Genomic DNA, 15,452 nt, shown 5'->3' on the forward strand with positions numbered 1-15,452 from the left:
GGTTTTTAAGGAAACCATTTATTTGAGTGAAAGTGAATGCAAATCTAACCCAATATTTTGTTCATAAACTCTTCACCATCTTCAGAAAAAATGGGTGATATCCCCCCAAAAAAGTACCTCACGGTAAAAAAAAAGGGGGTTTGAAAAAGAACGCGCTAGAAAGGCTCGTCACCATTACAAAAAAACTTCAAAAAAATCTCCATAATATAACTGAAAAATATCCAAAAAAAAATGACCCAAAACAAAAAATTACTGATATCTACTTTGCAGGGAGTTGGAGAATGATTGGTTGGTACCTACATACCTGCCTACGTTCCTACTTAAGAGTTTGCAAAATAATGAACAAAAATTTCCCAACTTCCGCCCACTTCTTTAGACAAGTAGGTACACAATACACATCCATTTCCAGCATTCATGAAGTATTCCATGATCGAATTTGATTACTCTTCATTAGAAAGCGAGCGGAAGTTGGGAAATTTTTGTTCATTATTTTGCAAACTCTTAAGTAGGAACGTAGGCAGGTATGTAGGTACCAACCAATCATTCTCCAACTCCCTGCAAAGTAGATATCAGTAATTTTTTGTTTTGGGTCATTTTTTTTTGGATATTTTTCAGTTATATTATGGAGATTTTTTTGAAGTTTTTTTGTAATGGTGACGAGCCTTTCTAGCGCGTTCTTTTTCAAACCCCCTTTTTTTTTACCGTGAGGTACTTTTTTGGGGGTACGTATTTTTGAATCAAAATCGTACTTGGCCGAAACAACAGTACAGTTTTGTTTTTCCTTCTCTATTACTTACTCACAAACCGTGATATAAGATGTTAATATTGCATAACTAGTTTGCCGTAAATACGAGAGTTTCGTTCTTCATGACTCATTCCTTATTAACCTGAGTCAAAAATAAAAACTGTAGCCTGCAATTTCATCATTTCTGAAATGACCACCGACATCCACACCCTAACCTCTCAGAGAACAGAAGGATGGGGCACAGTCTTGGTAATTTTCACGCAGTTACAATAATGTTCTCTTGATTTCATAGAGAATTACAATACCTACGTATACGTTAGGGTGGGCCGACTTTGACTTTTTTTTTTGGAAATTTGGTGAGGGGAGGGGGGTGCTAAAAAGTTGTGGGGGGATCTCAAAAGACTGTAGGAAAAATTTGGGCCCCCAGATTTCACCCAAAGTTTTGCAACCGGGGTTCAAAATTTTGAAATTTTCAAAAAAATCAAAATTTTTTTAAAAAAAATATTTTTGATTTTTTTATGGTTATTTTGGTTGCATTATGCCTATTGAATAGTAAAAAGCCATTTTCAATCGGGTTTTTCACTTTATTGGCGATTTTATCTCGCTTTTAAAGTAGGCAAAAACAGACATTTTCAAGATACTCGTATTTCGCGATTCGTTTTGATTTTTACAAATTTGTTATTCATATGAAGTCTAGGATGCCTTTTGTCACTATGTGACTTGAAATGACCCCTCCCCTACCTCCCTCCACCTCCAGAGATTTTCAATTAGCGCATAATTTTGTTCTAACATAGAATTTTCCATCCTCCGAATCGACTTTGTGGGGTGATTTCGAGCCGTTTTAACTTCTGAAGCCCCCAGTGAATTTTTGAATTTTTTAATCCTCGAAAAACACGATTAAAATCTGAATCTGAATTGGTAGAAATGATTTACGAAAATACATATCAACCTATAATCTATAAAAATCCACGAAATTGGTAATGAGAGTTTTCATCTTCCGAATTTCGTTTTGATCATTTTTATGACAATTTTTCCAAACTGAAAAATTTGATAAAACCCCCCCCCTTCCTACCCTCGGAGACTCTACAATTATTTAAAATCACCATCAATCGATTCAGGATGTTGAAAATGAGGCATAGGTACGCCAAATTTCAGCCTTCCTATCTTAATTACCTCGATTTAATCAAATGATGCATTCCACTTTCAAAGTGAAAAGTACCTATTCAGAATCCTAGTAATGTAATTTTTAGAGATATTTTGGTGTTTCTTTTTGATTTCTCGTCAGTTTTATTGTGCTATTTCAGGTACCATCAGGAATTCTATTTTAGATTTGTTCCCATTAGCTTTGAATACCCCTGTAAACATCATTTTTGACAGTATTCTGACTAAATTTTCGAATTTCTTCTCTCTTTACGGTTTAGTAGATGTTTGAAAAAATTCAACTCAAAAGCAAAAAGAGAGAGTCTAGACAATCTGATTGAAATGCCCGCACAAAGTATGGTAATCGAGGCATTAAGTGGGAGAATCACAGGCGGTATGTATTTTTCTAAATTACTAATACCAATAATAATTTTCTATCGAAATTGTGCGCTAATTGAGAATCTCTGGAGGTGGAGGGAGGTAGAGGAGGGGTCATTTCAAGTCACATAGTGACAAAAGGCATCCAAGAATTCAAATGAATAACAAATTTGTAAAAATCAAAACGAATCGCGAAATACGATTATCTTGAAAATGTCTGTTTTTGCCTACTTTAAAAGCGAGATAAAATCGCCAATAAAGTGAAAAACCCGATTGAAAATGGCTTTTTACTACTCAATAGGCATAATGCGATCAATAACCATCAAAAAAATCAAAAATATTTTTTAAAAAAAAAATTTGGATTTTTTTGAAAATTTTAAAATTTTGAACCCCGGTTGCAAAATTTTGGGTGAAGTCTGGGGGCCCAAATCCCAAATTTTTCCTACAGTCTTTTGAGGCCCCCCCACAACTTTTTAGCACCCCCCTCACCAAATTTCCAAAAAAAGTTAAAAGCGACCCACCCTAGTATGCGTGTATTTAAAATCAATAATTTAGATTTAAAATGTTTGAAACTGAACTTTCACATTGAAGGCTTAACTAATCATGATGAATTCAAAAGTTGAAATACATCATCATCTGAAAGACCTTCAGTGAAGATATTTTTTTCAATTTTTAACGAAGTCGTTTTCAAAGTGGGATCTCAACACCACTGAGAGAAACAAGGGGAAAGGGTTGCAGTTTTGAACAAGCAAAAAAATGAGAAGTACCAACGTACATAGCATATTGATTATTATAAATTCAAAGGTGCTAAGTTTAAATAATTGCCTTATCTTTTCTAAACGACCACATTGGTCCCTTCTGTTCAAAACGCAACGAAAATAGGTACCAAGTCGATTTTTTTTTGGTAAAACCATGAAAATGTTTTTCTGAAAAATCATTGAAACGGACTATCGTTGTTTTCTGTCGTCTGATAGGTTTTTGAAAGCACAATAACCAATAAAATCTAAATACGCATCAATTCTTTTGATTTTACTCCTCACTGCCCCCTCCGGCCGTATCAAATTTTACAGATTAAAAATTTTTTTGACTTGAAATTTTTGTATGTAGGTACCTGCTTGTAACGTAACCTATTACACTAAGGTACATCAACTGGAAATAAAATACTTCTAGTCACTTCTTTGCAAACGGCCTTACTCGTAATAATATTCATGTACATTCAAATAATTACAAGTTTATGCAGAAAAAAACGTAACTGGTAGGTAATTTATTTAAATAGCAAAACTATCTTACCGAATTTAAGTTCAGTTTTTCCTCTGTACCAAATAATTTTAGCAGCAGGTTTTGCATTTTTAGCTTGACACTGTAATCTGATGGAATGATTCTCTCTTACTTCCAGTTTGCTATTATTTTCACGGCCAATAAATTCCAAAGTCTGTGGCGGAGCTGGAAACAAAAGGAGAAAAAAGGAATAAACATGTGATTAGACGTGAAAAATAGCTATTTAATGACATTTTCAAGATACTAGAACGGTATAAGCACCTATACAGAAAGCGCATATTCAATTAATGAGTTTGCCTTAATTCGCATCCTTCTTTATTATCTCACTTTGTTTAAATGTGTATTGTATTATAAGTACTATAAGGTGGGTAGTAGGAAAGAAATAAAATTCATTCCAGAAATTGCTCAATACAAAATATATTCCCGATAGAATGAAACAACTTTTTGTATCTAATATAATAAACTGAGCTGTATTTCCAGAGGAAGAAATATTACAAGAAATGTGTGACGCGTCCTCTTGAGAATTGAAAATAGTAACAAAGTGACAAACGAATGTTGCAGAAAAGTGTATGAGACGATGATAAGTGATATATGAAAATGTTCTGCGGAAACATATTACTAGGTACATAAAAAAGCAACGAAAATGAAGGCGAAGGGAGGTCGAAAATTGAAAATGAAATGACAAAAATATGAATTTCGTTGATAGGTAAAGTTGTACGTATACCCAGTTTGCAATAGATATCTCGTACTTATTTCTATACCTATGTACATCTACATATACAGGTATACAGGTAGGTGCTATAAGGCGTCGTATCGCACGAGTTCAAAATAAATTCATATAAAGGTACAAAAAGTTTTATCTTGTTTCCGATATAAATTTACGCTTTCGAAGAATTTTAATAGTGAAGGAAATTTGTACCTATCGTTATAGATAGGTACTTGTGTCAGGTATGCACTCGAATATAGTTCACAAGAAACAAACAGCCTATAACTTATACCTATATCTGGAGGTGGAAAGTAGCACTAGTCAAAACCGTACACAGAACATATTTAATTTACGGAAATCCTTCTTACCATTACGTCGACAGAAGTCAGCTTTTCACCAAATACTCGAAAGCATGTAGCCTTCGTTGTAGATACTCGTACGTACAATATAAGCTTGGTTTTATAATTCAACTCGTGTACAAAGTCATAAAAAAAACATCACAAACGCAAGCAGGCAAATCATAACATTTTCGCGTTTCGTAACACGGTTGACAAAAAAAAAATCAAGGGTGAGAAATTCAAAATTATTCCCGACTCGACCATCTTGGCAGAAATTGCTTCAAATCTAAAATGTTTGCTTTCAGCTTTACTCGAACAAATAAATCTTCAAGTTTTTCTTCCTCATACGTTCGCTTGTGTTTATCTTCCAATGAGATTTCACTATTGGAATAAGTTTTTAGTAACCCTTTGCATCGACAATAACGTTCTAAAAATTTCTCAATCCACTCGTTATAACAGAAAACAATTGTTGACCGTGTGTAGTGTACCTAACCAACCTACCTACCTACCTACCTACCTACCTACTACCTACTATACCCAGATATATCAATATTTTTTAGAAACGTTTTTATTCCTACAGCATCGCGATACAAAAACCGAAGTAAATGCATAAACATACACGCATTCTCTCATATTTTTGTGTGCGTAGTGTACATTGTACGAAGCACATACACCACCATACGTTGCAAACAGGAAAAAAAAGAAGACGAAACAAAACATTAATAAAAACAAAACGGATATCACTGGGATTCCATCCGATGATAAATCACCTACATTTTGAGTGGCGTTTCTTTAACCGTACGTTTATACCCATTTTTTTCCTCCTAAAATCTCTCCGTTCCGTTGAATTCATACCATACTAGATGCCTTTCTATCGACCTTTTTTTCCTATCTTGCTTTCTGCATCCTTCTCTACGAAAAATTACCCAGCAGAAGTTTTAGATTTCTTTATACTCCAGACAGAATTATTTTCGCCTTTAATAAATTCGACAAATTGACTCGTAGTTACTTGGTTGTGTTTCGTTATCTGGCAAAATTTTTTTACAACGCAAATTTTTGAATATTCTGTGAAGTTTTCATAAAACTCCGATGTTTACATGATCAAATATGCGTATGAAAAAAAGTGTATGAGTATTATTTCCTCTCGAAATAGGTACCTCTTTGTTTTGATTGACAATCGAAATTTATACAATTCTTGACGAATTATTCGGTTACGGAGGATATTTTTCTGACCAAAATTATAATCATTCAATATTGCATTAATTACAAAGTTCAAATTATTCCTGTTAACTAACTTCAAACAAGGAAAAACCTACACCACACTACTTGAATTTGACAAAAAATTCATACCTTATCTACCTGCAGTACAGAAGAAATTGTTTTTAAATAATGGGTTTGGTTACAAAAGATGATCATCAAATAAATGAAATAAACCCCTACTCCAATTTTTCTCCATTCATTGTGAGAAACGACATGAATTTAAAAAAAAAATTAAAAAATAGTACCGTACGTCTGTCAACAAACGCTTTTTTTTTGTTACAAAATCACAATTCTCGTTCATTAATTTAAATACCGACGACGTTTCGTATTTTGACCATATCAACTTGTCATTTTCAATGGATAAGAAAGAATAATCGCATAAAAATAATTATGACGAGGAATTGGACGTGAATGGTGAGACATGCGTACTTACCTATATTTTTTCACGATTCAAGTTTACAACAATTATATGTACTTACTACTTTCATCTAGTGTTCTAAGCAACGTTTTGTTGGAAAATTAAGTACCTACTCGGCCGAATCATTTTCTAGCTCATTTACAAAACAGTAAAAAAGCATAGGGGCCTAATATTTTTATTGATGTTTTTACGCATTGCGGTAAGAAGTGGTTAGGTGAAGATAATAAGTGGCTGATCTATACGCCTACACATTACATACCGGTAGCAATGAACACCGCAATCCTTAAACAAACATTAGCACGATACCAATATATTCACGTCCCTAAATGCTTCCAAGTCAATTCCTCAGCTTACCCGTAACCAATTAACCCTTCACATTGTACATTTGTGTGCACATACCTACATGTGCAGTGTGTACAGAAAACACACAAACTGGCACACTTCAAACTCGTCAAACTCGATCTAACCAACCACAGAGAAGAAATAATATTAAAAGATAATTCAAAAAGAAATACGCAGGTAGGTCACAGTAAAGTAAATTTGAAAAATTTTCTGATTTTTCCGCCACAAAGAAGATGTATCAATGTAGCTGGTAAACTTGAAAAGAACCAAGTAAAAAGTTGACGAACAAAGTGTCGAGTGCTCGTGAAATAAACTGATGTTTTTTGATCCTGACTAAAAGGTCAAATATGCGTTGAAAATGGAATTTTGATTAAAGGTCTCGCTGCTTTACTGAATAATTCGGTACACCACCAGATGACGAAAATTTTCAGCACATTTCTTTTTTTCTCTCTCCTTCTCTTTAGACTCTCTCTCTTCCAAAGAATGTTTCCTTTTACTGTTTCGCTTTCAATTCGATGAATGGTACGTACTTGATAAATGAGAAAAAAAGACTGTGGGTAAAAAGTAAAACGCTCAAGTACGAGTATACATAAAGGCCACCTACACCGCTGCCACCTTCCGACCTTAATGGAAGAATACTTTGCACAGCTTTTTCCCCCAATCAATGTGTAAATCGTCCTATCGAAATTTAATCGCAAATACGAAGAGAGCTCAGTCGCCTGGGTAATATATTTATTTAGAAATCGTTTAATTGCACACCGTATAATTATAAAGCAGGCTTAGTATACTCACAGATAACTGTCAAATTCGCCGCCGAACGAAGAGGTTTGTGAATTATAGGTTTTACTGCAGGACCCACTTGGCACTGGAATTCCGCATCATCTTCTAAGCTCACGTTCCGAATAAACAAATTGAATATCCCTCTTTCCTCGTCTTTGAGAAATCTATATCGCGGCAATCCGTTGATTGTGTGGTTGTAACCTGCGAAAAGATACAAAAAAATTTCATCATAATCAGATCCGTAATTTATGAGGTCTGGAAATTGGAGTACCAAGTAACTTGAGCGATTTTTCTCAAGTACTTGTATCGGATGGGCCATAAATAATAACATAGAGGAGTGGACATGAGTCTGGGTACACAACTGCATGAGATTATTAAAAGGAAGTGAAACAAAAAAGCTTTTGACCCTCACAGAGAACATCAATTGGCTCCGGGAGGGGGGGGGGTCAGTGGTGGAGGAAGACGGGACCAGAAGGTGCCTTATATCCAAAAAATAAGCCTTATTTGTCATAAGCACCTTGGAAAAAATACGCGCAGTATTCGTTATAGCAGCTATCGCATGATTTTGAATTTTTTTCCTACCCTGCCCCAAAAATCAAGAGAGGTATCTCTTTCTGTGAAAGGATGCTCGTCTTGAAAATACAGCATTCAAGGCTAACGTAAATAGTGATTATTTCGGATCACAATAGCCTTCGGTCAACATAACAAGCAGCGCCGCGTAGTACTGCCTTCAAATCCTCACGTCTTACACGTAAACCGTAATATTTTAAACGTGTTAATAGAATAGTATAACCAGTTTGCCGTAAATACGCGGGTTCATTCTTCATGAATTGTGACGCTCTGAGCGATACCATACCATATGTCGGCAAAATTTTTTTTCGTTTTATTGTGGTTTCTGGTAGTGTTTTTCTTCCTCTTTTCAATGGTGCAAACAGATTTTCAAAATATTAAAATCTGACAAATTTGCAAAATTTCAAAGTTGCGTATTTTTTGAAATTCAAAAACCAAAATTCTGAGAAAAACGTTTTTGAAAGTTTGGGTTATTTTTGTAACGTTTTTAAAAACCAGTGAACAGTAATTTTTTTAGTGTGCGTAGCACACTATTAGTTTCGGTCTGAAAGTGTAAAAATTCTTTGGAACGAATGTTCTCTAAGATGGATGGACCGATTTTTTTGAAATTTTTGTAGGTAGGTGTGGTTTAATGTGAGGCATGGAACGCCGTAATTATAATTGCAATTACTCAATTAGCTTCTTGAGTAATTGCAATTAATTACAAAAATTTGTACCAAAAAAAGAATAAAAAGGGGAAAAGGGCCATATCAAAAGGAACGCCGACAAAAGCAAAGCCGACCTCAGTTAAATTTCGAAATTTATGTAACGCCACAGGGGTTCTAAAATCTTTTCTATTGTTCAATTTTTGAATTTATTTTTCAAAATTGAACAAAGGAAAAGATTTTATCAAAAGTGAAGCCGACCCCCTGTGGTGTTATATTTATCAAAAGGGAAGCCGAAATCCGTTTTAAAATGTAACACCACAGGTGTCCTAAAATATTCTTATCTACAGTGTTATCTTTCCCTTTGTTCAATTTATTACGAAAATTTGTACCAAAAAAATAATAAAAAGGGGAAAAGGGCCATATCAAAAGGAACGCCGACAAAAGCAAAGCCGACCTCAGTGTTAAATTTCGAAATTTATGTAACGCCACAAGGGTTCTAAAATCTTTTCTATTGTTCAATTTTCGAATTTATTTTTCAAAATTGAACAAAGGAAAAGATTTTATCAAAAGTGAGGCCGACCTCCTGTGGTGTTATATTTATCAAAAGGGAAGCCGAAATCCGTTTTAAAATGTAACTTCGCAGATGTCCAAAAATATTCTTATCTACAGTGTTATCTTTCCCTTTGTTCAATTTAAAACATTTCTCTATTGTTCAATTTTGAGAAAGGTTTTTAGAACACCTGCAGGTGTTTCATTTACACACATTCAGTACCTAGACACCGCAAGCAGGTGGTTACCCTTTCGGAATCAAAACCCACCAGTCATTTGTGATTTTGCTGTGCTCCCAAGAGGTTCGGAATCGCTTTGTGCTTTTTATTTCAAAATGACGTTGTGCTTTTTTTCAAATTCGCGTTCTTTTTTTTCAAAATCGCATTGTGCTTTTTTTCAAAGTTGTGTTGTGCTTTTTTTTACAAATTCGCGATGTGCGTTTTTTCAAATTCGCATTCTTTTTTTTCAAAATCGCGTTGTGCTTTTTTTTCTAAATCGCGTGGTGCTTTTTTTCAAATTCATGTTGTGCTTTTTTTTCTAAATCGCGATGTCTTTTTTTTCAAATTCGCGTTGTGCTTTTTTTTTGAAACTGAGTTGTGCTTTTTTTCAAATTTGCGTTGTGCTTTTTTTCCTAAATCTCATGGTGCTTTTTTTCAAATTCATATTGTGCTTTTTTTTCAAAATCGCGTTGTGCTTTTTTTTCAAATTCACGTTGTGATTTTTTTCAAATTCGCGTTGTGCTTTTTTTCAAAATCGCTTGTGGTTTTTTTTTCAAATTTGCGTTGTGCTTTTTTTTCAAATTCGCGTTGTGCTTTTTTTCAAATTCGCGATGTGCTTTTTTTTCAAATTCGCGTTGTGCTTTTTTTTGAAACCGACTTGTGCTTTTTTTCAAATTCGCGTTGTGCTTTTTTTCAAATTCGCGTTGTGCTTTTTTTTCTAAATCGCGTTGTGCTTTTTTTCAAATTCGCGTTGTGCTTTTTTTTCTAAATCGCGTTGTGATTTTTTTCAAAATCGCTTGTGGTTTTTTTTCAAATTTGCGTTGTGCTTTTTTTTTCAAATTCGCGTTGTGCTTTTTTTTCGAATTCGCGTTGTGCTTTTTTTTCAAAATCGCTCGTGCTTTTTTTCAAATTTGCGTTGTGCTTTTTTTCATATTTGCGTTGTGCTTTTTTTCAAATTCGCGTTGTGCTTTTTTTCAAATTTGCGTTGTGCTTTTTTTTGTAACCGAGTTGTGCTTTTTTTCAAATTTGTGTTGTGCTTTTTTTCATATTTGCGTTGTGCTTTTTTTCATATTTGCGTTGTGCTTTTTTTCATATTTGCGTTGTGCTTTTTTTTCAAATTCGCGATGTGCTTTTTTTTCAAATTCGTGTTGTGCTTTTTTTTGAAACTCAGTTGTTATTTTTTTTCAAAGTCGCGTTGTGCTTTTTTATGCTTTTTTCCGAAATCGTGTTGTGCTTTTTTTTTACTGAAATCACGTCGTGCTTTTTTTTTGTAAACGCGTTGTGCTTTTTTTTCTAAATCGCGTTGTGCTTTATTTTGCTTTTTTACCGAAATGGCGTTGTGCTTTTTTCCCCAAAATCGCGTTGTGCTTTATTTTGTTTTTTTTTCGAAATCGCATTTTGCTTTTTTTCTTGAAATCATGTTGTGCTTTTTTTTCGAAATCGCGTTGTGCTTTTTTTCCGAAATCCCATTTTCCTTTTTTTGACTTTTTTCAGAAATCGCGTTGTGCTATTTTTGTCTTTTTTCTGAAATTGCGTTGTGCTTTTTTTTCTGTAGTCACGTTGTGCTTTTTTTTCGAAATCGCGTTGTGCTTTATTTTGCTTTTTTACCGAAATCGCGTTGTGCTTTTTCCCCCAAAATCTCGTTGTGCTTTATTTTGCTTTTTTCGAAATCACGTTGTGATTTTTTTCGAAATCGCGTTGTGCTTTTTTTTTGAAGTCGCGTTGTGCTTTTCTCCGAAATCGCGTTGTGCTTTTTTTTCCAAATTTGCGTTCTTTTTTTTTTGAATTCGCGATGTGCTTTTTTTCCAAAATCGTGTTGTGCTTATTTTTTTGAAATTACGTTTTTATTTTCAAAATTGTTTTTTTTTTTTTTAAATTGCGCTGTGTCCTTTTTTAAAAAATCTTATTGTGCTTCTTTTTTCAAAATCGTGTTGTGCTTTGTTTGGAAGTTGTGTTTTTTTAAAAATTGCATCGTGCTTTCAGAATCAAAATTGTGTTCTGCTTTTGAAATCCCAATTGCGTTTTTTCAAAACCGCGTTGTGCTTTGTTTTTCAAATTCGCGTTGTGCTTTCAAAATCAAAATTGCGTTGTTCTTTTCGAAATTGGGTTTTACTTTTGTAACAAAATAAGCGAAGCACACTGTTGCATTTTTTTTTTTTTGATTTTCTTCATCTTTTAATGGTTTTACATCATATATTTTTTTTTTGACTTTTTTTTATGAAAAGCACTTTCGTAAAACCGGTTTTTCACCACTAAAACGATGTGTTTGAGATCGGTGGGTACACCCATACCAAAGTATAGGCTCCATAGTATATGAATCGACAAAAATTTTTTTTTGATATTTTCTGACTTTTTCCATGAAAACGCGATTATCTCAACAAAAAGTTTTCCGAATTATGGTATGGTATCGCTCAGAGCGTCACAATTCATAATCATAGCCTTGTTCCTCGTCAACCTGAACCAAAAATAAAGTGTGGTAGAAGATATTCCAATTTCTTATTATAATGATTTCTATTCACGTCAGATTGATCGAATGAAATCACCATCGTCGTTCCGGCCCCAAATCGTCCACAGATTGGAGAAGGAATCTTTTCAATTTTGAAAAAGAAGTTCAGAAATGTTTCTCAAAATCACGTGCGACGATTACGTATCCGTTGGTGTGGATGTGCGTACCTATAATAATATGCGACCGAAAATGTTCTTGTATGTATAAGTGATGTCTGATAGGATTTGGCAGTAGCGTTTATGATGATGAACGATCAAAGCTTCGAACGCACAATAACAAAAAAAAAAACTTGCTTCAAGGAAAGGTTCACACAGCCACCCATTTGAATATTCGGTAATCAATAGGTAGGTAGTCTTTAGCCAACATGTAGATAACATTTTGAAGCAGCCGAAAAGCAATGTCGAAACGATTTAACGTCAGTAGGCATGGCTTCCAAGTTATTAATGAAATCAAACTTTTAAGGCAAAATTATATCAAAAGTTATGGTAAATGTGGAATACGAAACGGTGGCGCTATGGTTTGCCAATAAATTGAAACAATAACGTTTTGACATTTCTGCTTTGAAGTGTCAAAATGCTTCCTAATGTTATTATACCCACGGCTGTCTTCTATTTTATATGATGTCATTTTACGGATAAAAATTATTTTTCAGTATGCTAACCGTCTATTTCATTTTCGTTTACGGCTTAGGTACGAGAAATGTTTTCCACGTCTTGTCACCGCGTTTGCCTATATCATACGGGGCGAAATTAAATTCGTGTGTCTGGAAAACGGTTCTCATTTGTCAATCATCACTTTACACAGTACATCTCGTCAACAATCTTAGCACGTTCACCGTGCTCATTCGTTCAAAACATTAATTGATTGCTTGCAAAAAAAAGAACAGCACCCTCTTTTAACTAGGTAACAATACACCGTCCAGAGATATTTTCCCACACGAAAAATATCGTTTTTTTGTTTTTTTATTGACACGTACGTATTTCATGGTCGATTTATCAAATTGACCGATTAAATTGTAGACATTTGCAGAAAAGTGAATTCAACTTCAACATCGTCGAAGAAATAATGGATTTGAGACTTGATATAATTAAATGTTTCTTTACTTAGGTAGTTTAGATGTTATCCTTGCAATAAGCAAGGAGTAGGTATATGTTATCAAGTGAAAGTTTTATGCAGAACGAAGGAAAATCGAATTATTTTTAATGCCTAACCCTAACTATTTGGAATAATTTTCATGGTAAGTAATGGTTTATTTCCATATCAAAAGGCAGCTACTCTATGACTTTTTCAACCAGTAGGTACTGATAGTAGAGAAAAAATACCTGAATCTTAAAAAAATTGACAATAAAAACGTATCAAATTTTATTAATTAAAAAAAATAAAACAAAAACACGAATACCAAAAAATAAATAAATAAATAAAACCTAAAATGTTTGTCAAAGTAAGACCATTGGCGATGGAAGCGGACAAAGTCAATAAAATTGCTTGAAAACCCAGCAACTTTTTGAAACCTTCATTTGTTCTTGCTACTTACAATTGGCAGGCTTTGAAATTAAAGTAGCAATTTATATGTGTCAATGAATCATACAAATCTGAAAGCCTGCCTACGCGCACACAACCTGCAAATATATACGGCCTACACTTACCTTACCTACCTATATACAGTGAAACGAAGGCATCAAATTTTCAAATTCCAATAATGATTTTACTCAAGCTACAGCCATTTTTTCAAGTATCGCCCTACAGCAAAGAACCTTTACAGACATGTATCTACCTACTTCATAGCTTTCACCTTGAAATTCAACCACCGATATACGAAGATAAATAGACAGATACCTAATAGGTAAACAACTCAAATAACTCCTCTGTTGACATAAAATATAGCTTTTCGGCTTTGCAAATGGAAACTTTATTAATTTTCCCAATTAATTACGAAAATTGCGAACATTCAAAATGTGTAGGTACACAAGAAATTGAGGAAATTAGATGAAAAATGTAAATTATATACCTAAAGCGTATCCATCCTTTGTCCATTGAACTTGTCCCGAAACGTTTTCCACTTCACACTGAAGAGTCACATCTGTACCAACGGATGCTTTTACACTAATTGGATGCAGTCTGAAGTACTGCTGCTGCAATGCTCCTTTGGTTTCTGAAACATCAACAAATATTGGCCGATGTAGTAAAAAACTACAATATTTTAAATTCAAATCGAAACGCGTAAAACGAAGATATGTATGCATGTATTACAAGTAAGTACATAAATGTACATATAGTGAAGGTTGCTATGCGTCTAACCGCAGATCAAACTCAAATAAGCGCGTGATGAGGAAGGGAAGGGAGTAAACTCTTATAAATAACATGACCAAGAAAAAAATTTACACTTTTCGTTGATGTACCGTACCAAACTATACAGTATTAAATGTAGAGATGAAAACTACGTTTTTTTCCTCGATCATATCATATTCTTTTTTTTCTGCGGCTGTCATTTTCAACAAAATTACGTACAAGTTTAATTCTGAATTTTTCATTAAATCTTAGAAAAAATTATTCAATAAAAACAGATTATTTTCATCCTCTTGTTTTGAAGAACACAAATTCAAAACAAATTACATGTTTCTAATTATAAAAAATGTATAATAGGTACATAATATACTCGTAAGAACTCCTGATCCTGAGAAAAAGGCCGAAATTATTTTCGGTGAAATATGTTCGAATATAAAATTTTCTAAGCAACCGCTCACGTTTTATTTTACAGAAAAAAAAAGAAAAGTAAAAAATTGTCACAGATGATCATCTGCTGCGCTCATTTTTATACATAATTCACGAAAAAATTAGATCCGAGTAAGCGAGTATCTTGCCAGAAGCACAACTTTCGTTCTACATACGTAAATATATGTATGTGCCTATCTACCAACATTCATTAATATTTTCGAAGATAGATCAAAAACGAGTCATCCAACCAAACAAAATGAATTGATTGGATAGGTACATCTGCGGCGAAAAAAAAACAACAACAACAATAACAAACAAACAAGAAAAGTTTAATAATTTTCAGACCAAAAAGTGTTCCATTAATAAGTCTTTACATCTTCATTGAGAATTTGTCATGAACTCACGAATCAAAACTAATTATTCAACATATGTAAGCGCAAGGTGACTCTAACTATGTATGTACTTAAGTATACTGCCTGTTTTCAGGACACACTCAACTTGTGTAAAAGTTATTCATAGTTGATAAAGTTTTGATTATTTTCACACCAGTTAAATGTAAAACGTATAATGGACAAATGGCAAGACGGCAAACAACGAAACCCGAAATACTCGTAGTTATAGCGCACGAAAAAGTCTAATTGATGTGCTCAAGTCACACTTTACGAGGGTGTGTGAGCGCGCAGTAGCTCACACAATTTATTTCACCGGCTCAGTTAAGAAAGTACCCATTTATCTGCGGGTAATTTGTGTTTCGGCTGACAGAAGACATTAAGAGGGTATAAAGGTTTTGCTAGTGTTACGAATACGGGGTGGAGATCGACTTCGTATTACCCGACCTTTTTGAGAAAGTAATTAGTTCCAA

General features: G+C 33.9%; 1 protein-coding gene and 1 long non-coding RNA gene across 3 annotated transcripts in view; one reads left to right on the forward strand and one right to left on the reverse strand.

Moving 5' to 3' along the window:
• LOC135831773 (uncharacterized) overlaps window positions 1-15,452 on the forward strand; it is a 334,614-nt gene that overhangs the window by 216,929 nt on the left and 102,233 nt on the right. The window lies entirely within an intron of this gene.
• Window positions 1-15,452, reverse strand: part of LOC135831771 (nephrin-like) — a 201,280-nt gene that overhangs the window by 24,166 nt on the left and 161,662 nt on the right. For both annotated transcript variants that reach the window (XM_065344520.1, XM_065344519.1), the window contains exons 2-4: window positions 13,884-14,027; window positions 7,398-7,586; window positions 3,554-3,706 (exon numbers count right to left, since the gene is read on the reverse strand). In XM_065344520.1, coding sequence (XP_065200592.1) covers window positions 3,554-3,706; window positions 7,398-7,586; window positions 13,884-14,027 — 486 coding nt within the window. The remainder of the gene's footprint in view (window positions 1-3,553; window positions 3,707-7,397; window positions 7,587-13,883; window positions 14,028-15,452) is intronic.

Source organism: Planococcus citri, chromosome 1 (assembly GCF_950023065.1).
Source record: "Planococcus citri chromosome 1, ihPlaCitr1.1, whole genome shotgun sequence".
NCBI lineage: Eukaryota > Metazoa > Arthropoda > Insecta > Hemiptera > Pseudococcidae > Planococcus > Planococcus citri.